Consider the following 27,610-nt stretch of genomic DNA (forward strand, 5'->3'; position numbering starts at 1 on the left):
TAGCAGGAAATAAAAAATTTATTACTCGATTATATCCCCTGATAAGGGTTAAAATGTATGTGCCCACGAAACGAGTGAAATTTAGAAGTTTACCCCGTTTTTATTAAATTTCTATTATTTGGATATTATTATTATTTCCACATGTTCGCCAGTGCTCTGAGAGTTGATAAAGCTGTGGGAGAAGATATATTTTTATGCTTTAGCCGAGGTCTTAATTGTCTTCTGCCCATGCCGTGCAGTGGCATTTGTTCACTGTTAGGTTACTGTTCTAAAAGCAATCAAATAACTGATTGCTTTTAGAAAATTATTAAACTGCTGAAATGTGACAATATCATTTTGTAAATTAGATATGCTTGACTTTTTGCGCAGTTTACCTGCGCCTAAGTCAGCATTTATACTGAAGAGTGAATGTTGCACGGAAAACAGTCAATTCAAACCTAATTCTTGATTGATTGGCATAATTTTAGTTTTAATTATGAAATAGTCTTAGAAATAAAAATCTTCTGCAGACGTCCTTTGTCTGAGCTTTTGTCAGCTGCTACTTAAAATGACTACAGCCCAGAGCCGTAAAGCAACTCGATAAAAAAGTGACAACTGTCAACTGACAAAACCGAAAAAGTCCGTTGCGTTTAGAGTTCAACTTCAATTTCAAAAATAAATAATAAACCTTTATTGATAACGTGATAATACCTAAAAATATGTAAATGTATTGCTAAATAATTAATTTATTTATTTTCTTGGTTTATGATTGAGATATTTATAATTTTATGCGAGAATGGAAGATTTTGATGTTTTCACAAATGAAATAGAATTCTCGGGGCCAGCGTACAAACACATACTGAATAAGTACGTAACAGATATTCCATGCACACCTAACGGACCTAATTATGAAAGTAAGTTGACTTTCTAAGTTTCCGATAAACTATTTTTACAAACGCGAGAGTCGAGAAATTTGCGCCTACTGGCAACTTAAATACAACGTCAGTATTGAGATCCTAGAACCTTAATTTATTGACACAGCCACCCACTTATATACTGCGAGTTAGTTCAAGTTCTATTCGTAATAGTAAATCTAACGCACGTTGGATACTGAGGTAACTGACCTTATGTATTTATGCAATATGTTAAAACACTTAATACAGCAAGGTTAGATAGAAAAATTTATGTTGAAAAGTAAATTGTTGATGTAGGAAAAGAGCAGCTGCTCAGTTTCTTCCTCACTTCTTCTTTGTATAATCTGCCTTCCACATTGGTAGTAGAATCGTGCAAACAAATAATTAATTTATTTATTTTCTTGGTTCATGATTGAGATATTTATAATTTTATGCGAGAATGGAAGATTTTGATGTTTTCACAAATGAATTGTTCGCCAGTGCTCTGAGAGTTGATAAAGCTGTGGGAGAAGATATATTTCTATGCTTTAGCCGAGGTCTTAATTGTCTTCTGCCCATGCCGTGCAGTGGCATTTGTTCACTGTTAGGTTACTGTTCTAAAAGCAATCAAATACCTGATTGCTTTTAGAAAATGATTGAGATATTTATAATTTTATGCGAGAATGGAAGATTTTGATGTTTTCACAAATGAATTGTTCGCCAGTGCTCTGAGAGTTGATAAAGCTGTGGGAGAAGATATATTTTTATGCTTTAGCCGAGGTCTTAATTGTCTTCTGCCCATGCCGTGCAGTGGCATTTGTTCACTGTTAGGTTACTGTTCTAAAAGCAATCAAATACCTGATTGCTTTTAGAAAATGATTGAGATATTTATAATTTTATGCGAGAATGGAAGATTTTGATGTTTTCACAAATGAAATAGAATTCTCGGGGCCAGCGTACAAACATATACTGAATAAGTATGTAACAGATATTCCATGCACACCTAACGGACCTAATTATGAAAGTAAGTTGACTTTCTAATGACTTGATGTTTCAAAAGAGCTTATATTATGTATTTTATTTTGCCTTTATCTGACCTCCGCAACATGGCAAGATGTTAATCTGGGTTTCAACATTTCATTTAGCAACATATATTTTATTTGAACAGCTTAGTGGGAATAAGCACTATGAGTTGGTCTGTGCCCAGTAGCCCATATTATATAGACTCATGACATAGTATCAGTAGTGAGGATAGTGTTGTTTTGAAGTAGATTGCATTGTTGTGCAGCAAAATAATAAGTCTTATGTTGCTGATATTCAACTTCATCAAAGATATATTAAATAAATAAACAATTAATATCCTGATGCAAATTCAATATAATTTCAGGTGGCAGAAAGCTCATGGCTGAAGAATGCTTAGCTGATGGTATGGAAAAGGAGTGTGCTTTTCACTTTAGTGAAGCTGTGTCCTCATCAGTAAGAACCTTGGCAGTTTACAGAGATGAGCAGATACAAAACACAGGTGATATTAAATTTTTCATGGGAATAAACATATAGTTGTTTAGCTAAAAAGTGCTAAAACGGGTTGTGGCGTATCTTTGTTGGCTGTCTCGGAGATAGATGTGCCGTTGTACATCATCTGCCTGCTATATATATATATATATATATATATATATATATATATTATATATATATATATATAACACCTTGTGCCCTGAGTAATTAGTTACTTTTCAATTGAACTTCCAGGTAACAAATTGAGCAAAATTACCAAATATATAAAACCTGTGAAAAATATAATCTCTTCAAATACAATGTGAGTATTAATATAAGACAATTCTTTATTATTGCTTCCTATATTATGGAACAAATATTGGAATGGAAAGCCTCTTATAATAATTTAGGGCTGTTTTTTTATTGTTAAAAAAAAAAACAGCTACAGCTTGTTATATGCTTACATGACTCAATAATGTAGATTTTTATGTTTGCATTCCACTATCAAATCACCTTCACTTTACTTGCACTGCAGAAACTTTAATCTCTGACATCTTGAGGTAAGTAGGGCTACTTTTTTTTACTTTATTTGCACTGCAGAAAAAATTAGATCTTCAGTATCATGAAGCCCGTAGGGCTAAGCTGCTTCAATATGTACCATTTAAAAAAATATTATCTGCTGGTGGTGTAGCTCTACTGGTTATTAAAAAAAAACTGCTTTATAATAACAGTGCTCATTTAAAACTAAAAATTGATATTTTCTTTCAAAGTCAAACAGATGGTGAAACACATGGTGGCTTATATGTTGATATTCATAGGCAGCAGTATTCTTTAAATCCCAAGCACATGCTGCCGGTTTTGTTCTATCAGGCAAATATATGGTTATTAAAAAAAAACTGCTTTATAATAACAGTGCTCATTTAAAACTAAAAATTGATATTTTCTTTCAAAGTCAAACAGATGGTGAAACACATGGTGGCTTATATGTTGATATTCATAGGCAGCAGTATTCTTTAAAGCACATGCTGCCGGTTTGGTTCTATCAGGCAAATATATTAATATTTGAGATTTAGGGTTAGATAAAGTTCTAGGTTCTTGGTTTATACATCTTATCTTATTTCAGAACAAAAGAAGAAGCGAGTCTCCTCAATTTATTACCAAATGATGTTGAAGAAGTCACAGAGATCCTCAAGAATTATGAACCTGACGAACTACCTTTACATAAGAAATATATGAGGTTTAGCTCTGAGAACAACGTAAACAATTTTCTAAAGATATTGAAACAGTTTCCTAAAGGTAAAATTTTACATCATCTGAAATTTACTGAGGTACAGACCAACCGTTTGAATGTTGACCTGAATCAGTGGTGACCTGTCTTCTCCAGGACTTGAAAACTTGCTGTTAAAAATCCCTACTAATATTATAAATGTGAATGTAATATTGTTTGTTACCCTTTCACGCAAAAACTACTGAACCAATCCTCATGAAACTTTGACACATATTCTTGGAAGTGTTAGAAGTAATATAGGATACTTTTTATCCCGACATTAAGCTCGGTTCCTTTGGGAGAGGGGATGAAAGTGTTTGACGATTTTACACCATAACTCCGAAAAATTATAACCAATTTCAATAATTATTTGTGTACTACAGAGGTATATGTGTTTAATTTTGCCCAAACTGTGGTTGGAGATAGAGGACAGAACTCCTCAGCGGACAGCAGCAAATCACTTATTTAAGGCTTAGTGATACTGAAAACTTAAAATTTTTTTAGAAGTACAACTAAATTTAATGTCACATCAAAAACCAAACACAGACGAAGTCGCGGGCAACAGCTAGTATTATATAAAGTGATAGCAGTTAGAACTTTTGCTTTCCATTCAGGGAGAGTTTGCTCCCCGGTACCTAACTTTTCGAAATTATGTTCATTAAGAAATTAAATATAACTTTCTTTAACAGTGAAGGAAAACATTATTAGGGAACCAACATGTCAGAGATTTCTCCACAATGATTTCAAAGATTTGGGAAGTCATCTACTCGCACTTGGCCAGCGAGGTGGACTAAGACATAAACGCTTCTCATAACAAGAGGAGATTGGAGCTCCGTAGGGCCAGTAACAAGTTGATAGTGAGATTTTAGTAATCTTTCCACTTTTCGGCTTCGTACCCTCAGGTTGCCTTAAAAAGATCACTTTCAGTGATAAGGCCGCACCCTGGCACTAAGTACTATTACTGTTTTCCTTGTATTTTTTCTTATTGTGTTGTGTTGCAATAAAGTTTTTCTATTCTATTGTATTGAATTAAATAGAAATTCTAATCGAAAACCTTTGTAAATTCATTTCAGAATGGACAATAATACAATTGACAGCACCCTACAATCCAAACGAAAACCTAAAGCCTTTCACAGAATACAGAACCGAAATAAGTTCCATATACTTAACTCTATTGACTAACGACTACATGGATCATACGGATATTGAGCCATTTACTGTGGAAGTACCAGCTAATATAACGAAAGGTAATACTCTATTACTTCTTACTACTACTTCTTCTTACTTCTACTACTGCAGATTTGTTTAAGGTAAGTTAGTTGTAGCTTTTTTTTCTTGGTGGGCTGGTGCCCGTTGAGACTTTTAAGAGCAATTTAGTAGCATAATAAGCTTTGTTTCATTTTTATTCCGCTACAAGGGAGCCGTTGACTGCAAGCTCCCATGCATAAAAATGTATCTACTCCCACAGCTTTAGCAAATCCCTGACCAGTGGCGCACAAGTGGAAATAATACCCAAATAATATATGTGTAATAATAAATGGGGGTAAATTTCTCCTATTCCATGTTTCCGTGCTTTAGAACGTTAATTATATCCCTTGTTAGGGGATACAATCGACGGATATAATTTTTATCTCCTGCCCGTGGTAGCTCTGCAGATGAACGAACAATCACATTGGTTTTTTTTAAATATTATGTGAGAGTTTGAGAGAAGCCTGTTCCAAATTTTTTTATGCGTTTTAAATTTACTACTACAGAGCACGGGTCTCCTCCCCACTGTGAACAGGGGTTAAAACTATAATCCACCACGCTAGCGCAGTGCAGATTGGTGGACTCAACACAACTTTGAGAACATTATGTAGAACTCTCAGGTATGCAGGTTTCCTCACGATGTTTTCCTTCACCGTTAAAGCAAGTGATATTTTAATTACTTAAACGCACATAACTTAAAAAACTTTGAGGTGAAGTTCTTATCAGCTCAATACGCTAGCACTGTTAGCAAAGCACCACTTTTAAATTAATATATTTTATAAATTCCAGTTGGGGAAAAGCCACTATTTGAAGAGCTTTATTCATTGCTGATCGAGAACTACAACACCATCGAGAAAGCACAGTTTTTAAATAATAAAAGGCTGATAAAGAACTATTGGAGTAGACGTGAGGATATTGATCTAAGGATAAAGGTATGCCCTACAACGGTAATCGGTCATTAATTGGCTGAAAAAAGACTCGATGCACGATTAGTTGTACGTCTATCTGTCCGTTATTACGACCGTGTCAATCCTCTTCTTTCTCATAAACAGCTAGGCAGGATTGCCTATGATCGGGTAGAAATGCTGTATAACAAAGAGAAATGAATATGTATATTAAGGATAATAAATAAATAAATAAATATACTACGACAATACACACATCGCCATCTAGCCCCAAAGTAACCGTAGCTTTTGTTATGGGTACTAAGATGACTGATGAATATTTGTGTGAATAATATACATAGATACTTAGAATATACATATAAACATCCAGACACTGAAAAACATACATGCTCATCACACATATTTTCCAGTAGTGGGAATCGAACCCACGGCCTTTGACTCAGAAAGCAGGGTCGCTGCCCACTGCGCCAGTCTGCCGTCAATAATAATAAGCTAATAGATGTGATATAGTGCTAGTCGATCGATCAGTGCGCCGTGCAATAATTGTTGACATTACTATTCCACATGACGATAATCTGGAGATTTACGCCATACTCACGAGATTACCGCCATGTTCAATGTTGACTCGACTGTTATTGTTCCGATCGTGGTTTCAGACAATGATAGAAGTGACAAGATAATATAATAATATAGTAAGTCAACGTTCAAATAAACTCATGTGAGTTTCAGGATGCACAGAATAATAATTTTGTGACTGCCAGCATAACTTATTTTGGCATTGAATGATTGCCAGAAGTAGGGGTTAAAGTCTAGAAACAAGGTATTCTATTGCATTCTTTTTCTTCTTTTACAATTTTAATGTTGCACTTTGCAATTTGTTTTAAATAAACCCCCATCGATATAAGAAACCAAAGATGCTTACAGAGATTTTAATTAATTCAGTCACTCAAAACCGCAACAGCTGTTGCGGTTTTAAGTAACAATTACCGTTACAATGTTTACCGTTCGAATGTTTTCAGAGTGTAATAAATGTAATGTACAAGGAGTGGCTTGGCGGATGGTCAAGTCTTCTAACGGGAAAGTTCGAAGACTCTGCACTAAGGGAAAAAGTGATAAAACAAGTTGATACTGCTATATCTGATTGGGGGTAAGCAATCATTTTAATAGTTTGGCGCGCCTAAATTTACATTTCCCACGAGGTATCGTGTTCTAAAGTAACACTAGGGACGAAAATTAGGGGCACGTCTGTCTTCAATTAAAGCATCTAGTGGTCTTAAGAAATAGGCAAGCGCCATTTTTTTTCAGACTGTTCTCAGTTGTTAGCGTCAGACTGGCTTAAATTTTCTTGGCAGAGAACTAAATAAATAACAATTTTTAGCCCAACTCAGGAATTGAACAAATGTGGTTTTTTTTTTGCTTAAAAGCTCTAACCTCATGAACTAATAAAGTTCTTTTTTGCATTTAATAGCCTAATTCTTGAGGTAGTTGTTTGGCTTAAATCAATGACGACTACGACCCTAATGAGTCCAGCAAATGAAGTTGTTATAGCTTGGGTGGATGATGCAAAACGGAGTGTCGGGGTATATATGACTGAAATAGTCTTTTAATACGAGGTTTATTAATAGTCGTGACAGTTACCGCGTAAAAACTGCTCATTTCATTCACAATAAGATGTTTTGGTTGGCATTACTGTCACGTTAGCTGTATTATTTGTTTGTTTGTATGGAATAGATAAATTATTACATTGCAGGTTCATAAAGTTAACGTCGAAACAAAAAACATTGCTATACAATCTACTAGGAAGCAGCATATTGCTGTCTTCACAACAAATCAAGTCATGCATTCGAATGATACTCACTCAACATGGCAACCCTGATGAGGTTAGACAAGTTTTGACCAACTGCGAGAGCTGCAGTAAAGAGTTTAGACTTCTAAACGAATTGTGTTTTGAGTGCTTGTCGGAATGTTTCGAGAAAATTCACCATTTCAATATAGTGGATGGGATAAAAGCATTTTCTGATGTAGCGACTCAGATTAAAGATGGCGACGAGTGGACAGCGTTGCGGAAGGCGAAACGACATCCTGTTATACTTATTGTCGATGAAGTAAGTACTTTATTATATTATTTTCCTAGCAACCTTGCCTGCATACAATTGCCAATAAGTAAAATTACATCCATATAAAATTTAACTAAAAATACTTAGTGCAGATTTATGGCACATCTCAACTACATTAGGCTTTAATTATTTATATAGTTGTTAATTAAAATAAAGTATAATTTTTCGTGATATTTGCTTTTATGGCAATTCTAGTCTACCGATACCGAAAAGTAGAATGCTATGCTAGGAAAAGTAATTATTCATTTAAAATCATCATTTCGTTTAAAATTTAACATGTCCATACAATATATGCAATTTCTATTTTAAAGCGAAGTATTTTAATCTTATGTATTCTATGGGAATATTTCCTGAAAATATTAAACTATTATTACTATTATACAAATAGTAGGCCATATAAATACTTTCACCGAAATAATAAACAATTTCTGTCACATGATATAAAGATGACACCTTTAATTTAATTAAAAAAAAAAAAGCTTATCCAATATGATTATAATACCTTTATTTCTCTTCACACACGTATTGCCATGAATGAAGTACATACGATATTTTCACTTTACTCTTCAACAGCAGTCGTGGCCGAGCGGTTAAGGCGTCTGACTAGAAATCAGATTCCCTCTGGGAGCGTAGGTTCGAATCCTACCGACTGCGAATCTTTTTTGTTATTAACCTTTTTCATAAATATTTTAAAATGTGCAAAAAAATTGTATAAAGTAAATGTAAAAATGTTTTTAACTGTTTGATATTTTTAAAAATTTGCTCACACATAGCTTTCATCCTGGAGATGAACGTAGAATATTTATATATTTTTTGGATATTTTTATATTAATAATTGACGGACCATAACCATTATGAGAGGAGTCCCGTGGGCCAGTAGTTTGCATCCCGTATATGGCCACTTTCATCCTGGAAAAACATTCTAGAATCAGGGGAAACAAAGAAGCGTTCAAAGTGGCTTAAATTTTTTAGTTGGAATAGAGATATAATTAAATCATTTATTTTATTTTCTATTGGCTTAATGCTTTTGTCATAAAAACCGATTTTATTTTCAGATGTTAGATACATTTCCATGGGAAACCCTGCCCATATTGAATCACCAGCCAGTTTCGCGGATAGAAAACATCCACTTCTTGTACAGCCTGTATAAGGAGCATGAAGACAAAATTGTTGATGGGTATTTCGCTGCGGAACCTAATATCGGCCGATATGTTATAAATCCAGGTAATTTTTTTTTTATTCCTTTAAGTGCAAGTCTCTTACAAACAGACAAAAACTACCTAAAAACTACTAATTCTCTTACAAAAAGGCAGTTCGACAACTGCCTTTTTGTAAGAGAATTGGTAAGTGATGATGCAGTTTAAAGTGCTAGTGGGCTAATCTGTTAAGGTGTGGCAGCTATATTAAAAACAATAATCCTAATCGGTTTGAACCCCTTTCAACTTGTAAAACCCAAACAATCAAAATTGCACAATTAATGGTTTACAAGAGGTTCCTTGCGACTTCTACGATAAGAGTTATGTCTCTAAAGACGCAGGTGAAAAGCAGCAATCCTAGGTTTAATCTGTGATTTGGGCATAAACCAGTAATTTGATGAAAGACAATGTAATATTTTCGACACATTTTATATTTTACGATGAAAAATGTTACAATTTCTATTTGATTAAATTATAGATTTATGTGATGGTGCTGCCACACGCTACTTAAAAATGGTTTAAAACATTAGTAAACATTTTGTAACCAAAATTTGTGTTAGAAAATGTTGATGAAAATGTTAGAAAACTTTTTCATGTTTGTGATGTGTGACAATGTTAGTAATAGTAAACCTTTCTAAACAAATTTGTTCAAATTCAGAACTGCTCGTTCTTAAAAATAATTTTTCTTTCATTTTAAACAAAAAATAATAGTTTATCCAATTAGCAAATCTTTTTCCATTTTCGTGTAGATGCCTCAGAACGTATATCCATACTGAGAGTTAATGTTTTTAAATCATATAAATGTTTGTAAAGCATTACCATCATCGCATTTCATCAGTCTTGGAGCACTGAAAAAATCTACCAATTCCTCAAACATAACTAGACAAAAAATTTATCTTACAGACAAAAATCTCGAACGCATGGAGCTAAGGATGAGCTCTTTCGTTAAGTATTGGTGCGAATCGTGGAGCGGTCACATCGGAGAGCCTCCTCCGCCTGAAGAATTCCTTGATTATCTTTCGACTTCCGATATATTCTTGTGAGTTTTCTTTTAATTCAGATTATTTTCGAACCATCTTCTTAAAAAGTTCTTTAACAATCGTTCTGTTTTTGTGCTATTAATTCTGGTTCTACAAAGGTGCATTGTAATTTTCGTAACATAATGATAGGTAATAATTTTTATGTGGGATTTTTTTATCACCTATATAATCTATGGCTCGGGCTTTTCACATGCTCTGGCCAGTGAGAAAAGATCTGTCAACAGCCCGAGCTAAAGAATTGTAGGCATTGAATTGTTCCACCGGAGGCCAGAGTATTAGGAAAAAAAACAGAAACCCAATAGAATTGTACTTTTAAACAATTTTAAACAACTTACTTTTTATTTTAAATATTAAAGATAACTACATGGCAGACTAACTATTATTATACAGATGTATTTCATGACTATTTATACCCGAACATTATGAATAGGTGTACAAACACCTAGTCAAGGCTGCATACATTTCTGAAACAACTCCCTTGAACTTTAATGCAATGCACATAAGATCCATTTTACTCTCATGTTCAAGTAATACTCGAAAAAGAGTAGCTTGCGAGCGAGCATATCATAAGGCATACCCTTATATTGTAGTAAAGCAGTGTCGAAAGAATGATGTGAAAAGCACGTCTGTATCTGTATAGGTATTGTGGTCACGGCGACGGGTGTCACTTCGCGAAGGGTGCTGCGAACGGCGCCGGGGTCGAGGGTGCTTCGGGCCGCACCACCGCACTGTTGTCAGGCTGCGGCTCCGTGCGCCTCAGCCGCGCGCCGGGCAGGACTCCGCCCTCGGGGGCGCATCACCACTTGCATATAGCGTCGTGGTGAGTATACACGCCTTAACTATTGACCCCAGTGGCGTGCACTTTATACATGCACAAAAGCACTGCATACCCTAAAATTTTTGTATGACTCATAAATGCAAAGAATTTTTCCATTTTATGGCACCTTCCTTCTTTATGCATACTGAAGGGTCAGTGAAAATAAACACAACTTTCTTCTTTTAATATTTTAATTATAATTTTTCCTTTCTCTTCTTAATATTACACACTTTTTGTATTCGTCTTTCCACCTTCCCATCCACTACCCGACTGACCCGTCATCAACGTCGATGTCTATTTTTGTCGGTCCAATCACCCCACCGCCACCGTGGGTTGTAATTGGTCGATGTTTTTCTGCATCGATGTCATTGGCTGGTTTCATTAAAATCAGCCAACTAACCATCTAAAAATCTAATAAATATTCTTGACGTAGTTAAAATCAATAAAAGTAACAAGTTCTACATTCTTAAAGTAATAAAACATTTTTAAATAATAATAATTTATGTGGGATGACGGTGATTTAAAATCCGTATATTACCGAACCTAACAATACCCTGGCCAAAAACCCTGTGCACGCCACTGATTGACCCATACGGAATCTTTGAGGACTTCTCTAGCGCAGTGGTGAGCGCATTGTTCTTATAAGTGGGATGTCTGGGGTTCGATCCCCTGTGCATCTATTTGGGAATTAATTATTTTTGAAGTTTCTCTGAGTGCCTAGTGTAAGATTTGCTACCTACGTTTACTTATTCGATCGCGTAAAAGTTAACTACGATTTATATGGAATCGAAAGAGCGCCATCTAGTTACAATACTGCGAAAGAGTATTGTAAAAAGATGGCACGCATCCCCAGGTCTTTTCCGGAGTTATGTGCGTTTTAATTTAAGCAATTAAAGATCAACTGTGCATGTACGAAGTAAAATAACACCATTAGCTTATTTCAGTGCTGTCAACTTAGATGGCGCGTACTGCACTTGAAAATTATTAAAGTGCTGAGTGCTGCTAAATATTTAGTTCTCTCCTAAAATGTTCTAAAAAATTAATATAATATGTGAAGACATTTGGTACGAGTAGTTTTGTCGTGTTAATTTTTTGGTAACTAATTTTACTGATATATTCTTACGGTTGATGTACATAAAAGAGACTTAAATAAATAAATACAATTTTTTTTTTTTTTTGAACACGAGAACTACTTAAATGCATTAAAAACTGCAAAAAAATTGCATATCGCAACATTCCACACTGAAATCGAATCCGGTATTTTCACGATCTTAAGCTGACTTTATTATTTGTTGCTAGCCCAATCGTCATTGGTATGCTTTGGGAAGTGACGGACTTGGAAGTTGATAAGGTGGTGAGCACACTTCTTTCTCTCTACGTGCCATCCGATGCACCTGTGGATTGGAAGAGTGTAGGGAAGGCGAAATGGAGTCAGGGACTAATTGGTGAGTTTCTTTTTAATGTTCCCTACCTCATTCCTTGCTTATTTTATAAATGCGAAACTGGGTTTTTGTTGGCCTTCCTTGACGCCCTCACTAAGCAACCAATCAAATTGATTTGGAGGTAGTTAAAAGAACGGATAGTAACAAAGTCTACTTTTTATCCCAGGCAAAAAAACGTACATACATTCGTACGGGATTTGTGAAAATCAGTAATACACGCGGACAAAAACGCGGGCAACAGGTAGTATATATTGAAATCCTAGGATGACTTAAATTAACGGTAAATTATCTGGATTTTTTCTGGGCATGGTTGAAAGCTTCTGCCGTGGCTAGTTACCATCCTACCAACTACCTGTGTCGAACGAACGTAGAAACTGGGGGCATTGGATTTATTTAACTGTCACATCCCTAATAGGTTAGTCCGCTACTATCTTAGGCTGTATCATCACTTATCATCTGGTAAGATTGCAGTCAAGGGCTAACTAGAAATTGAATAATAAAAAAAGGGAAAAGTAAAAAGCACTAGTGCGTAAAATCGAACTTTCCGCACGATGTACAACTTTTTGAGCAATATGGTAAAAAGTTATTTGATCTATTTCAGAGACGAGCATAGAGCAGAAATCCCAGTACAGCCCGGAGCGTGATTTACTGTTAGCAGTAAGTCGAGCCCGAGGAGCCACCAGCTTTACAATGATCGCCAGCAGTCTGGTCGCACGCGGTCTTCCCGTCAGGATACGTGATAAGTGAGTATGTTCAAGCTGAACAACCTGCGTGTGGGTCATCTCCCCTGCCCTGGTATTTGTTGTTTTAGCCCCTGTCTAGGGGCTAGGGCCCGCCATCATTGGCTTTGGGCCTGTTGGTTAGTCGTGTCCGTGAAATGTCAGCGTCACTGTCAGCGAAGTCGTCGTCGGCGCGCGTGGGGATGTTATTAATTCCGATGGGCCTTGAGTCATCGATGTCACCATTTGTGCCTCCGCGTTGTCGCGCTGGCAGGGGTGATTGGAGGAGCTCTCGAGGTAGTGGAGGCTGAACAACCTGATGGTAAGCGTGTAGCGGTTTCCACGTTACCAAACTAGATGGCGCCAAAAGATCCTTCATCGCGCTATCGAAATTTTACAATGAGGGCCATATCCTACTTTCTACTATATAAATGCGAAAGTTTGTAAGGATGGATGATGGATATTTGTTACTGCATCACATCGATTTAGTATTATTTTGCATGAAAGGCAAAAAATACTAAATCGATGTGATGCCAAGTGAGAACGCTCGAAAATCAGCACTAGCGTTCACTGCTAGTGCAGGTTTAACCTAAGGCGTTACTCTGCGTTAGGGTTAAATAACGCCACATATAATAAAAGAAAAAAATAAACAAGCTTTCTAAAAGCTTGTTTAATTTTTTATTTTATTCTCAAAACTAACTGTGTGTTTTTAGTTATAATAGTGTTCCGAGTTTAAGTAGTTACACTATTGTATTCGTATTTTGGTTTGTGATGTTGGTGTTTAAATTTCTCAAATAAACATTTTATTATTATCATTAAATTAATTTGGCTGAAATTAGGAACCGAGAGGGATTATATCCTGGATTAATACATAAGCTATTTACTACGGAAAAATATACGCTGTTCATGAATAACTAAAAAACACGGACGAAACCTCGGGCAGCAGTTTGTATAAATAACTTCCAAAAATAAATGGACCTAGGTAACGTTGTTACGTTCGAGCGCATCAGCATAGCTCCCGTACAAGTGGAAAAACCATCGCCTCAAACCAGAGTAACACTTCACAGAGAATGCAAGGCATTACTAAGTTCCGCCTTGTCTTCACCAGAGGCATAGATGGTAAGCCTCATTTGGCTGTAATTACACTGGAAACTACGCCAAAGCAGAAGTAACAAACAAACGTAAACTTTGGAGGTATTTTTACAAATGTCGTTTTGGACTTCTTTTTTTTTAGGAGCTAGTAATAATAATATATTTTGTTTGTTCTCAGGTAAACTATTTGAGGCTGATTGCATTATAATTGTATAAAAATTGATTTTATGATTAAATATTTTTATTAAATAAACTTATAATAATACAAATAAATAACCCTACTTTACTATTACATTTTAACCAATAAAACATACTCGTCGCCACCGCTTATTGCGGCATCAATCGTGTCGAGTCAATTTAAATCTTGGTATTTTGTAGACACATTATTGAACTTACTTCATAAAGTTTGAAAAAACTCATCATGCACGACGTTGGTAGGTGTGTGTAAGAGAAGCTATAATTTTTTTACTACTGCTTGATAAAAAAAATTGTTTGAAATCACGAAATATACGCAGAGATTTTCCAAGTTTGGCGGTACAAAAATTATGTTTATATAGACGTAGACGTGACGTCATTATTTTGAATTAGGCGTTTTTCCTGTCCTGGCTAATTTTTTCAGGTTATTTACTGAAAATAAATACGTCACTTAGAATTTAAATAAAAATACGTTTTTCATAATACAAGAATTATTATACATATATTATTGGATAAATACAATATTTTAGCGATTCTCTGTTCCTGTCATCATCCCTATTTGTCTCAAAACTGCGCCTTTCAAGGTCGACTGCACATAACCTAATGCACCCTCGTATACATCGTGTTGTACACATTTACAAAAACTATGAGCATTTCAGTTTCACAGATAAATCTCAGAGACCGAGAGAGTACCTCTAAATCCTGTGAAGTTATACATCGGTTTTCATTTACACAACGTATAACATTCCATAAGCAATACCTTTTAACAAATAATTTACTTAATTCATTCATGGAAACTAAGTTGACCCTAATGCTGTAACTAAGTGCATTTTATGACTTTAAATCTGAGAAAGCTCTAAAACCTTCCCAGGGAGAAGACTGCGCCCAGCAGTGTAGCTTTTTTTTATTGTAACAAGTGACTGACCGAGCAGATGGGCCACGTGATTGTGGAACACCATCTATCTATAAAAACAAAGAAACACTTTCCAGGGCATGCAAGGATCACATCCTGTAAAGTGACCCACACCCTTCGGACCGGAAAGTAAACGTGGCGGTAGTACTTCTCCGGACGATCTCTTTCACAAAAAACGCTACTACTACTTAAAGCTGATAATGATGATAATCAAGTTAAGAGCGTGCTAGAATGGGTTGGTGTGAAGGTGGTCGCGGGGATGCCGGGGCACGGCGTCGCCGACGTGTGGCGGGCGGAGTTCGTTCCTTGCTTTCCGCCCGACGTTGGACGATCTGTAAAGAGTCATGAAAATAGTTAGTACATTTACACTCAAAAGTGCCGATTGAGGCAGAGAATGGAGGATTAGTCCGGTCAATCTAGACCAAAAAATGAGACTGAAGTTACATAAAGTCCCAACAAGCTGAAAATCAGTAAAATTGTTCAAAACATAATTATAAAAAATGTTTTAAAGTTCCCAACATTCCCGTGTATGGAAAAAATTGTATTCAAGGTCAAAGGTAAAAAAAAAGCAATCCGCAATTTTCAGCAAAACGGTAGGTTTTATCATAAAAGTACCTCAGACAAAAATTGTAGATCTTAAAATGATCTATAATAAATGTATCAATACTTTTTTCTTACGAGCCACCATTTCTGATATATAACCATTGACCGGACTAGATAGTCCTAACTAAATTTGTTGATGATAATGATTCGCCCATATCAGAGAGTGCGTCAAGAGGCAGACAATCTTGAGAACTGTTCTGTCCACTAGCAAAAGGACATAGAAAGTTTTGCGGAGAGGGTGGTCCGCTCCGGGTTTCCGGTAGGGGCCTTTAATCAAATTCCAAACAAGTTCAAAATGTGTTCTGTAAGTTTGAAACTAGAGACTCCGAATTTACAAAAAAGCATGTATGCAAACATAATGTGTTACCCACGTTATATAGGGTCGGAACAACATGTATTCTACAAACTTGACAAGAGACTAAACGTTATGGCATATTTTTTATGACCTACCATCTTTCTGACGTCAACTTTTCTTGACATTGCAATTGGGAAATTTATATAATGTCAGTATTGGCACAGACAAAAGCCATAAACAAGAAATGAATTGAATAATGTCAGTACTTTTGCAATGGGCATAGCGCGATGTGTTCGTTGGATCACATCCGCGTTGCACTTGCTTCCGATAAGAAATTGTGCGAAAATGTATGTGTCAAAAGCAGAGTCAACAATCAACATTGTCCATCGCTAGTTTTACATCAGTACAAGGATTCTCTATCGTCGGCGATAAGGAGTACGATGTAGAGAGAGAGAGATTAGTTCATAACTGGTATAGCCATATATATATTATTAGCGCTCCCAATTTCTTAATACAAATTGACTGGAGTACCATCAGATTGAATGAGTGTTGTGTTTTAGGTTTATACAGCAGTGGCATCAACAATAATTATGAAATTGCTCGTCCACGTAAAGTCCAGTAAACTAATGTCTCCGCCATACGCCACATCTAAACCGCCTTCATTGTATCACTAGCAGTATCTCATTGGTCTTAGTGTGATGTTAAATAGCATATAACCTTCCTCTTTTTTTCGAATTATCCTTAAAATTTAGCAATAAAATGCACATAATTTAAATTAAATAATAATTGGGTTGAATTTGAGGTTCAAACATCACCGACACATTTTAGTAGTGTGGTTCTAATAATAACTTACCTCATCGAATTTAATGAGGTCAACCATCTCTGTTATCTTCTTTTCCAAGCCCTTAATGTAGAGGCGTGCGTTGGTCGTGTTAATGTCCAATGTTTTGCCCAACAATTTCAGTAATGGCAAAGATTCGCACTCTGATGACCTGCAAATTATAAATTGTAAGACATTTTCTTTGCATTACGTGAACAATCTGTAATCTTTAACCGCTTCATCCGACGGCACTGTCGGTACGGTAATTTGTTATTAAGACTAAAGCTATGACTTCAAAGTTTAAACAGGACACATCTGCTGTGAATTGTCAAGAAGTCCGCATGTTATCGCTGTGTCATTAAGAATTAAGATTGCCAATAGTGTTTGAACATTATAGTGTCGATTGTTTTTCATCAAGAACTGTCGGCGCTACCAGTTATACTTAGAAAAACATGCTAATTTCGAAAACCTGACGCCCACCTACCGGCTATTGATCCATACCTACTATTTGAACTTAAAGGAAATAGCGAGCACGTAGGTAATCCAAAACATTCATAACTTTTCCAAGTCAATCAAACAAGTTGAATTGATATAAATATCAATAGGAAGTCTGATTTAAATCTAGACCAGCTGAAAATAGAGCTGATAAAACTTAAATAGCTTAACAGATAAATCAAACATAGCTCAAAATCATCAATAATAAATGAATAGAAAATCGTATGTGGCATTGGCACACACAGTGGCACTCATATACACAAACAGACAAACAAAGTGGTCAAGTGTAGGTATCTCTTACCAAATGAAACTGTAAATAAATCGGTCAACATCCATAAAAAATAACCCTGAGAGTAGAAAATCTCGACATTTTTTAGAAGCTGATTATAAATAGTTGATAAATAAGATACTAACAGCGCCAAAGTCTGCACTTCTTGCAAAAGAGTATGCAGCACTTGGCTGGTCTTGTCATACGCTTCCCGAAGGTCCACGTTGGCTATACGACGGTCTTCCAACGTCCCTTTGAGTGTTTCTATGCTGTCTTGTTGTTTAAATAACTTCGCTTGATGTTTCGCGTGTTCATCCTCTGGAAATATAAGGATAATAATATTAGGAACTTGAACCTGAACACCTTAGAATAAATGCTCAAATTTAAACCCACCTTCCGTAGGCATTCTCTTACATTTATGATCTTAAGGAAGGAAAATTCTCGAGAAAATCCTTCGCTGTATATTCTAAAAAAACGTCGTCCTTATATGTTGACAACTTTCAATGGCTTTAGTTTTCCGTATTTACCCTCGGCGCTAGGATTTTTCTGTAAGCTTACGTTTTATATAAACTTTGAAATTACTGAGAGACATCCCAAAGATTTCATTCGGTAATTTGTTACAAAATAACAAACGACTTTATACATAATACTGACATTTCCCTGTCTGAACGGGGTTTGATTCATTCGAGGTGGGACATTCTTAGCCACTTAAATGAGTAAGAATTTATAACACTTACGGATACTAATTTGCAGCATCTTTACGTTGTCGCTCAAATTTTTGAGTTCAGTGTTGACCTCGTTGATATAGTTGAAGAGCGCATAATTCTCCTCTTCGCGCCGTGTGAACTCTTGAATTAACTTGTCCACATCGTCATCTCCCGTGTACTCCTATGAAAAATCGACAGTAGATACCTAGTCTTGAGTAGTAAATAAAATGTAGACAATAAAAAGGTGATAATAATCCTCCTAACCGCATTAGCAGCTTGGAGAATCTAAGCTGTGAAATTAATAGGCTATATTATAAGGTTGATATTGATATAATAGACCCTTTCTGTGTGGTCCCGCAAATGTTTGCGGAGAATTATGTTGTGAACTTCTACGCAATCATGAGAAAAAGATCTGCAGAATAAGCAGAATGCGCGGAAGCTCCAACAATATTTTGAAAATATTAACCAATAAATGGGAAAATCCCTTTATGGTGCACTGGGTTGGTGCACACTCACACACCAGGTGCCCAAGAGCGTATTTACCTTAGTTAGGAGATTCCTAATTTTTTATTATTTATATGTTTGGCCAATTTTAGTTTATAATATAGTAAATAAGATAATTGTTATTGTTGTAGCTATGGATTTTATATGAATTAAACGTTATTCTTATTATTAATATTTTAATGTTGAGTGTGCGGGCATACCATTGTTTGGCTGAAGAAATACGCATCGCGGTAGTGCTCTCCCGGAAGAACGCTGTCCCAAAAAGCTCTCTTACAACTTAAATGATGCGAACTTAACTTATCAGTAACGATGATTTAATTTGGTATATGACTCATCATACCCTAATGGCATCCAGTATATTGATGTAGTTGTTGTAAGCCCGTATCTCTTGCTCCTGCTGCTCTTGTTTCTTCGCCTCAGCCTTGGCATCGGCAGCAGTAAGACGCACCGTGCCCTTTGTGCGCAGGAACTCCTCCAACTTCATGCTATGGTCGAGCTGACGTTGGAGTTCGCGTACTTCCTACAAATTTTAAGAGGCAACACCGCTTAAATAGTTACAAAGAGACACCCCCCCCCCCCCCCCCCAGTTTTTTTATTAAACCAAAACTGTTATTCTGGGGGTAAATTATCTTTATAGGGGGAGGACAAAAGGTTGATCTTCTCCCGCAGCATAGCATTTTATCCACTCTCCGAGAATAGGGGACTGGGTGGAAATGATATCTTAATTATTATCGGGGGTAAACTCCTTTGCCCTGTTGCTGTATTTTGGCAGGTGGACACTTCAATTGTATCCCTTGTCACTGAATCTAATCGGGGGCTAAAACGTTTATCTACTGCCCTACCGTGTTGGAACCGATTACTTTCCCAGGCTAAGAAGTTTATTCCTATGCTATCTCTACCCAATGTTGTCAAGATCGCTGTAGTGGTAGCACCGAACATAAGTAACATGATTTTTACCGAAATTTCTTTATATTTGATGGAGATGAGCTAGAAGAAATACTTTTAAATCTCGAGTGTATTACCTGTTCCTTTTTTTAAGGTGGTTAAAAAGCAGACATAGAAATGTTAGCCTACTTAAAAATCTTTATTTACCAAACAATGCTTTCTATAATCCAATGCAGCTTTCTCTTTCAACGCGTCGAGCTTAGAGCACCACTCTTCGCGCTGATCGTACGTAGTGATCGCTTGTTCCACCAGCTCAAGGATCTGACCTTTACCTTCCATCAGCCGCTTGATCTGACCTTTCCACATCGTGTTGAAGTATTGACTGGAATTTCGATAAACGTTATTATTATATATATATATATAAGAGTTTATCTTTGTTTGTATACCACAACATTAATATATACAAAAATATAATAAAAAAAGAAACGTAAAGAAATAAGTAGAATACAAGAGGCGGCCTTATCGCTTAATAGCGATCTCTGCCAGGCAAACTTAAATTAGGAAAAAAGAAGAGGAGAATAGACTGCTGGTAATACAAATTTTTAAAATACATACATGTGAATAACTACATACTTATACATAAACTAGTGTACACAAATATATCAAAAGTACACAATATAATTAATAAATATGTAAATAATCTAATATATATAATAACAACACATGCATATTTGTGTTTTTATTCCACTAAAAGTTAGCCTTTGACTGCAATCTCTCCTGGTGGTAAATGATAATGCAGTCTAAGATGATAGCGGGCTAAGACCAGAGAAAATTCGGAAATTTGCAGAAAATTCTGCAGGGAATCGAATCCAGGACCTCTCACTTAAAACCATAGAGCTCACCGCTGCGCCAGGGAAGTCGACAAAACGTGAGAACTGAGAAGGTTATGAATTTTTACTTTCGGGTATGGTTTTTGTTGAAAATCCTATCGCATTAGTAACCGCTGTTGTCTTATCTTTGAAAGAGCTCCAAGGTCCGTTCACCAACAGTGGCAATTTGGGAATTTATTGGAAGGCTATAGTCGCGGCTACTTGCCACCCTACCTATAAAGACGTGCTGCCTGCGATTTAGCGTACTGGTACGGCGGGTGAAAACCGATGGGCTACGGGCTTACCTAAGACAACTACCATACCCCTAACAGGTTAGCCCGCTACCATGTTAGACTGCCACATCACTTGCGACCTCGTGAGATTGCCGTCAAGGGCTAACTTTTAGTGGAATAAAAAAAAAACAACCAACCAAAACAACCTAATATATCTAGGTATATGTTAAAGATGAATGCCTTAAACCTAGAGGTCACGAACTTATTAACCATTAAAGGTTTCTGACCTCACCCGACACGCTTAAGGCATCGATCTTTACCTGCATGACGTTGCCAAGAAGCTGGTCGTTATAATAAAAAATATATTGGATTTTTTAGTGTGGTACTAACTTAAGTAGGTATATATTAAGTAGTACAAGGAATCCATACAGGGCAACGTGATTATCGCATTACTTGAGGCTTAAAATTGTAGGTACAATGAACACGTATTGCTGGTCTAAAAAACTAGGTAGATATCTGTGGAAGCGTATCAGCTTGATAAATTTTGACTAATAAATCTTTTGGTACGTGAATTTAGATGTCTCTTGGAGTTTGAAGTTTGCAATATAAGGATATACACATAATCTATAATGAAATATGGAGCGGAGACCTGGACACTGAGAGTCGACCTGATCCACAAATTTAAAGTCGCGCAACGCGCTATGGAGCGAGTTATTTTGAGAGTCTCTCTTCGGAATGAAATTCAAAACGACGAAATCCGTAGGAAAACCAAGGTTACCGACATAGCTCAAAGGATAAGCAAGTTGAAGTGGCAGTGGGCGGATCAATTATGTCGTGGACCGATGGCCGTTGGGGCAGACGTGTTCTGGAGTGGAGACCGCGAATTGGCAAGCGCAGTGTGGGAAAACTTCCAGCCTGCTGGACAGATGAGCTTAAAAAGGTAGCTGGACGCTTCCAACCACCTTTTTAAGCTCATAAGAAAGGCGGAAGACCGAGTGTGGTGGCGCGCTCTTGGAAAGGCTTATGTTCTGCAGTGGACCCTTGTGGGCTGTTGATGATGATGATGACTATAATTCAATGTATGTGTTGTGAAAGCATTTTCACAACACATACATCCACACATACAAGGCATCAAGGGGCAATGTTGCTCTACCCCTTAAACAGGAAGTTACAATGCTTAAGGTACATTGGCTGTTAACAATAGACGTGTTTTGATATTCGAATACAACTGCACCATTTGAAAATCTCATACTTAACGCTAGTTGCTAAACTTTAGGTTCATAAGTTTGAGGTTTTAATGTCTCATACTAAAACACTAAAACGAATAGGATTTATTCTCACCGATCGCGCAAGAGACGGTCGATTTCGAGTCTCATAGCGTAGTTGTCACTGTTCACCGTGTTGAACTTTTTCATTGCGGTATTAAGGCGATTTTCCAACTGGCTGATGATCGTTTGGTTAGACAAAGTGCCAGCATAGTCCTGAAAATAAGTAATGTTTTGATAATAACGTTGTTATAAAATTACTTACGTACCTACTGCCGAAACAGTTTATGTAGATTTTAGTAAGTCTAAATCTTAGAATGTGCTATAATCGAGAGCGGGTGAGCATAGACTTTAGCTGGTTTTAAATTAAATTTTTCTTTATATATAATGCATTGCTCTTTTCTAAAATCTGCCGGCATTTGCCGTTCAACTCTGTAGTAGCGAAGCAACAAATAGATACTTTTTTATGCATTATTTGTGTAAGTGTTACTACATACGCGGTAAAAACACAAAACCTAAGCATCCTGACTGGTAAAAAAGAGTTCTGCCGTAAAGTTCCATGATTAAAATCGATATCAAGACTTTCAGAGCTTCAGACCAGAGTGAATTTAGTTATCTACGATTTGTTTTCAACCAAATCAGCTCTGTAAAGTATAAATTAATGATCTACAATGATTCAGTATGCTAAATTAGCTTCTTTGCACTAACAAAAGTTCTTACCACTTATACTGCTAGCATTACTAGGTACTTAGGTACTCTGAATGCAACGTTACCTTTTCAAAACCAACTCCTTTCGCTCTTAGACCCTTGATCTCTTTCTGGACTTGTTTCAAGAGGAAGTTTAACTCCTTGATAGTGGCGCGATGCTCTTTTACGTCACTGGAGCAATTCTCATGCTCTTTTAGTAATGTTATCAGTTGTTGTCGCGTTTTTGCATTATCAAGGAGATTGGAAGTGCTCTTTGTCAACTGGAAGAAGATACAAATTATCGCCATCGCCACAAGTAGCCTATATTACTCTCCGGACTTTCAATTAAATTTATGTCAAAAATCAAGTTGATTGGATGCTCAGTTAGGGCGTGAAAGAAGGCCAACAAACAAACAAAGAAACTTTTGCATTTATAATATTAGTAAGGATTACTGGCCCACCGCAGCGTGCGGGTCTCATAAAGAGAAGGGTTTAGACGGTAGTGCCAAACCGAACCAAAACTCACCAAGTGCGGATTGGTAGACTTCACACGCTCTCTAGCAGTGGCGTGCACTTCATACTTGCACAAAAGCACTGCATACCCAAATTATTTTATATAACTCGTATTGGAGGGGATTTTTTTCCATTTCATGCCATGTATCTTCATTATGCATACCCTGGTCGAAAACCCTGTGCCGCCACTGCTCTCTAGGATTGATATTATCCTAGAGATCTTACCTTCACTATCAAAGCAAGTGATAATTTAATTTTTTAAACAAAAAATAAAACGCACTCAATTCTGAAAAGTTAGAGGTGGATTCCGGTCATCGAACTCCCTCTCCCTCTCCCCTTGAAGTTAGGGCGAAGCACTAACCACTAGGCTATCAGCGCTGATTAAAATTATAGCGTAACAAATTCCGTTCAGTGATAGTTAAGTATTCGGTAATTTAATAGGTTGATTTCGTCATTATTCTTACGCTCGTTATATCCTCAAGTCTACGAAGTCGATTGTCGTAGAATGACAGCGATAATATCGATGCAATAGCTTTGATCTGGTTAGCGGGCAGTAATTTTCTAATGGTTAAATTAGTTTTAATTATGATAAGGTTAGGTAATTAATCATATTTAGACAAAGTGAATATTGAGTCAATAAGGGCAAAATTGCAATAGGTAATCGCTATGTTTTGACCTCAAAAAAAAACAGTTCAATGAGCATAAAGTCTATTTTTAAGTCATGGTAGTATCATCCCCATATCGAATCGACTTCGACTGATTACTTACCGGATAGAAACCTCAAGTAATTTTGCACGCTTTCGATACGCAGCAAGAAATTACATTTTGTGAAAACAAACTTGCGAAGACAAACTAAAAATTACTTTATCTATGGTTCAACTCAACAAATAACTAAACACAATTATAATTTTTTCAATATTATGTATATACGTTTATGTTTAGACCTATACTATTAGATGAGAGCTATGAGATATTTGTATCTAATACAGAAAAAAAAAATATTTCTATAATTTTAGAAAAAAAAAGAGAAGATTTGTTCTCATGATGACTGTTTTCACTGAACATCGCGTGATAAATTATAAATATAAATGTAACCCATAAATAGAAATGAGGTTTTAAGAACTCAATTCGCCCATTCTTTTGTTCAGCAACGGTCCTCTTACCGTATACCGGTTGAACTGAAAATATTATACGAGGTAGGTAAGTTTCGAAATAATCAGCAACCATGTTTCAATCAATCAAGTCATTTATTTTTACCTATATACTTAGTTAATAACTAGGTATATAGGTAAAATGTTACAAATATATAACTAGTAGTTACATATTTGTTTTCTAGTTTAAGTAATGTTTTTTCTTTAAGTTATGTATTTTTGACCAGTTTAAGCGAGTGTGAAGAGATCTAGCCAATCTTAGAGTCTATATTTAGCAAACTTTGCTGATTTGATCTTAAGAGGCGAATATTTCGAGGGAACAGTGGTGACAATTTGTATTTATTAACGTACAGGACTAGTGTCTAGGTATATAGGTAAAAAGTGGCAAATATATAACTAGTAGTTATATATTTGTATTCTAGTTTAAGCGAGTAATCATGTTTTTTTTTCTTTTAGTTATGTATTTTTGACCAGTTTAAGCGAGTGTGAAGAGATCTAGCCAATCTTAGAGTCTATATTTAGCAAACTTTGCTGATTTGATCTTTAAGAGGCGAATATTTCGATGGAACAGTGGTGACAATTTGTATTTATTAACGTCCAGAACTAGTGTCATCATCATCAACCCGTTAAAGGGCACGGGTTTCCACTCAGTGAGAAGGGTTTAGTCTGGCTTAGTGCGGATTGGTGGACTTCACACGTCTTTGAGAACATCATGGAGGCATGCAGCTCGAGGGAAGCATGCAGGTTTCCTCACGATGTTTTCCTTCACCGTTAAAGCACTTAGAAAAGTACAAAACTTAGAAAATTTTGAGTTCCGTGCAGCGGTTCGAGCTCGGCCCCCCCAAAGTCCCCGGATATCACCGCTTTTTAGAATTATCACAATAAATCATAAACATTTTAATAATCTCAGAAAGTTAACAAGGATGTTCATCGTTATTTAGAGTCATATCAAACCGTTCATACTTTTTTATAAATTTAAAATGCATATAAAAAAATTCGGAACCGACAGGATTTGAACCTGGGACTCTCTGGCAATCGCGGCCTGAGCGCTTTCTCCAATTAAGCTACGGCTCTCCTACCGTCGATGCCGAAATTAGTATAAGCCTTTTACATCAGTCTTATAGCGTACATACTTTGCTGCGTGGATAGGCATTTTCAAGGCAATCGCGTTCGGGTTGAACGCGCTTTTATAATATTTCACTACAGGTTAGCCCTGCAGTTTCACCTGGTGGTAAGGGATCAAGCAGTTTATTCTAACCACAGTGCTCTTCGTTAGAAATATTGATTATGCTTACTCTCAATTCAGTCATGATGTTGTCCAACTCAGTGGATAGGGAGTGGATGATGTTGGCCTGAACTCTGAGGGTCGGTTGTACGCTGCTTGTAACGTTCGAACGGTCTATTTCCATGACACGAAACTGAAAAAAAGATACCTAAGTATGAGATAGATACGTATACAAATTATTATATTTTTACGTATACAAATTATTAGTATTATATATACACATAACTTCAGCAGGCCTAAAGGGCAAGTGATGTTGACTTTACAATGAATAATTGTTAAGTCAAGATCTCCAGAGGATGCGTAGAGGGTACATTGCCAAAGATAGGTTTAGTGTGGAGTATGAAGATTGAAGAAATTATAATTGCAGATTCTCCTGCTTTTCGCGGAGTATAGCAAATTAAGCTCAATTTTCTTAATATATCATGGAATTCCGCAAAGTAATACCTGCTACGATCCAATTTTCAACAGGCACAAATCAAGCTAATTTTGACACGATCATCGCTTTCCGTTAGTTGTTAGTTTGGCTTCAAGGGCCACCCTATTTCACATATTAAAAGTATGGTATATATATCCTAGCATGTTTCCATCTTGATTACATATCTTTTGACCAAGCGTTTTCCTTTTGATTAGGTGGGGTCTTGAATTGCAGCCCAAGGGCTGGAGAATTTAAAAGGATCTAAAAGTGGCATTCACTCCTACTACGATTGGCGTTATACCTACTCTTAACCACTGTTAGAATTTTTCAGGCGGAAAAAGGATACAATTTTGTCTTCTCCTACAGCATTATCTCTCTGAGCATTAGCATAAGTGGAAATATTATCTGAATTCTTATCTAATATACAACGTAAACACAGGAGAACCGAAAACCCAATAGTTTTTGAGTAAACCACTGTGATAGATTTGTATTAAAAGAAACTAGATACAGCCCTAACATCAAATGCTAAATTTAAAGTCATGTGACTCCTGTCACTTTATTAGGTACGCGTTGCGTAGCGTAGGTACTATGCGCGTATGAGCCTATTATCTTTAATAGGGTTGTCATAAGTAAACACTTCGAATGTTTTGAATTCGTATGTATGGAAATATAAATATACAATATGCTCTTTTTGATTTAATATTTTTACAGGGATATTCCTTATGAAATATATTTATGCATCCTTCGATATTATTTCGTGAACGTTGTAGATACGTTAAATAATAAACGGGGGTGAACTTCTCTTATTCCTTGTTACCATGCTATGGCAGGTGAACAGGTTAATTTTATCCGTTGACAGGAAATATATTTGGGGGATATTATTTTTCAGCTATGTAAGGGGAAATCAATCGTTTATAAACAGGGCAACGCATTGCAGGACATGCAAGCAAGATGTCCTACAGTGTGCCACCCTGTGCCCAACAACCTGGCCAATGTGACCCCATGTGCCTGTTATTACACCGGCAACCATGCCCTCTAGACCGCAACTCAGCTATGCTGTTTAGGAGCAGAAATAAGCATGGTAGTACCTACTTCCCCAAACAAGCTCCGTCACAAAAAGCTCTACTAATAACTACTAAACGAAAAGAATTGCTCATGGGCGGCAGTGTAGCTAACACGCCTGGTCAATGGCTAATTTTATTAATATTAAAAACGTAAATACATACCTGTCTTTGTAATTTAGACAGTTCATCCTCAGCAATTTTTTCCATTTCCATGTCATCGTTGGGAGAACTCAT

The 27,610-nt window shown here is 36.4% G+C and overlaps 2 protein-coding genes and 1 non-coding gene across 4 annotated transcripts; 2 read left to right on the plus strand and 1 right to left on the minus strand.

Moving 5' to 3' along the window:
* Nucleotides 1-645: 645 nt before the first annotated feature.
* Nucleotides 646-14,483, plus strand: LOC120628365 (separin). 2 transcript variants are annotated; one of them, XM_039896697.1, is made up of 14 exons: nt 646-893; nt 2,260-2,394; nt 2,622-2,688; nt 3,490-3,662; nt 4,707-4,880; nt 5,671-5,813; nt 6,806-6,933; nt 7,537-7,891; nt 8,959-9,127; nt 10,003-10,138; nt 10,780-10,959; nt 12,256-12,401; nt 13,000-13,141; nt 14,388-14,483. In XM_039896697.1, the coding sequence occupies exons 1-14, from the start codon at nt 776-778 to the stop codon at nt 14,389-14,391; spliced, it is 2,070 nt and encodes a 689-aa protein (XP_039752631.1). In that variant the 5' UTR covers nt 646-775; the 3' UTR covers nt 14,392-14,483. The 2 variants fall into 2 exon arrangements, with proteins under 2 accessions (XP_039752631.1, XP_039752630.1); XM_039896696.1 differs by lacking the exon at nt 646-893 and adding an exon at nt 1,761-1,896.
* Trnas-aga lies at nt 8,476-8,557 on the plus strand. Its single transcript has one exon. It is a non-coding gene; the product is annotated as a tRNA-Ser (tRNA).
* A 1,049-nt stretch (nt 14,484-15,532) lies between the features above and the next one.
* On the minus strand, nt 15,533-27,610 carry LOC120628374 (coiled-coil domain-containing protein 63-like). Its single transcript, XM_039896712.1, has 10 exons — nt 27,539-27,610; nt 25,908-26,030; nt 23,035-23,229; nt 22,338-22,477; nt 20,102-20,276; nt 19,350-19,529; nt 18,536-18,686; nt 17,945-18,116; nt 17,069-17,207; nt 15,533-15,649 (listed from the first exon to the last, which is right to left on the minus strand). Exons 1-10 carry the CDS (start codon nt 27,608-27,610, stop codon nt 15,533-15,535), a joined length of 1,464 nt encoding a protein of 487 aa, XP_039752646.1.

The sequence above is a fragment of the Pararge aegeria genome, chromosome 12 (assembly GCF_905163445.1).
Source record: "Pararge aegeria chromosome 12, ilParAegt1.1, whole genome shotgun sequence".
Lineage (NCBI taxonomy): Eukaryota > Metazoa > Arthropoda > Insecta > Lepidoptera > Nymphalidae > Pararge > Pararge aegeria.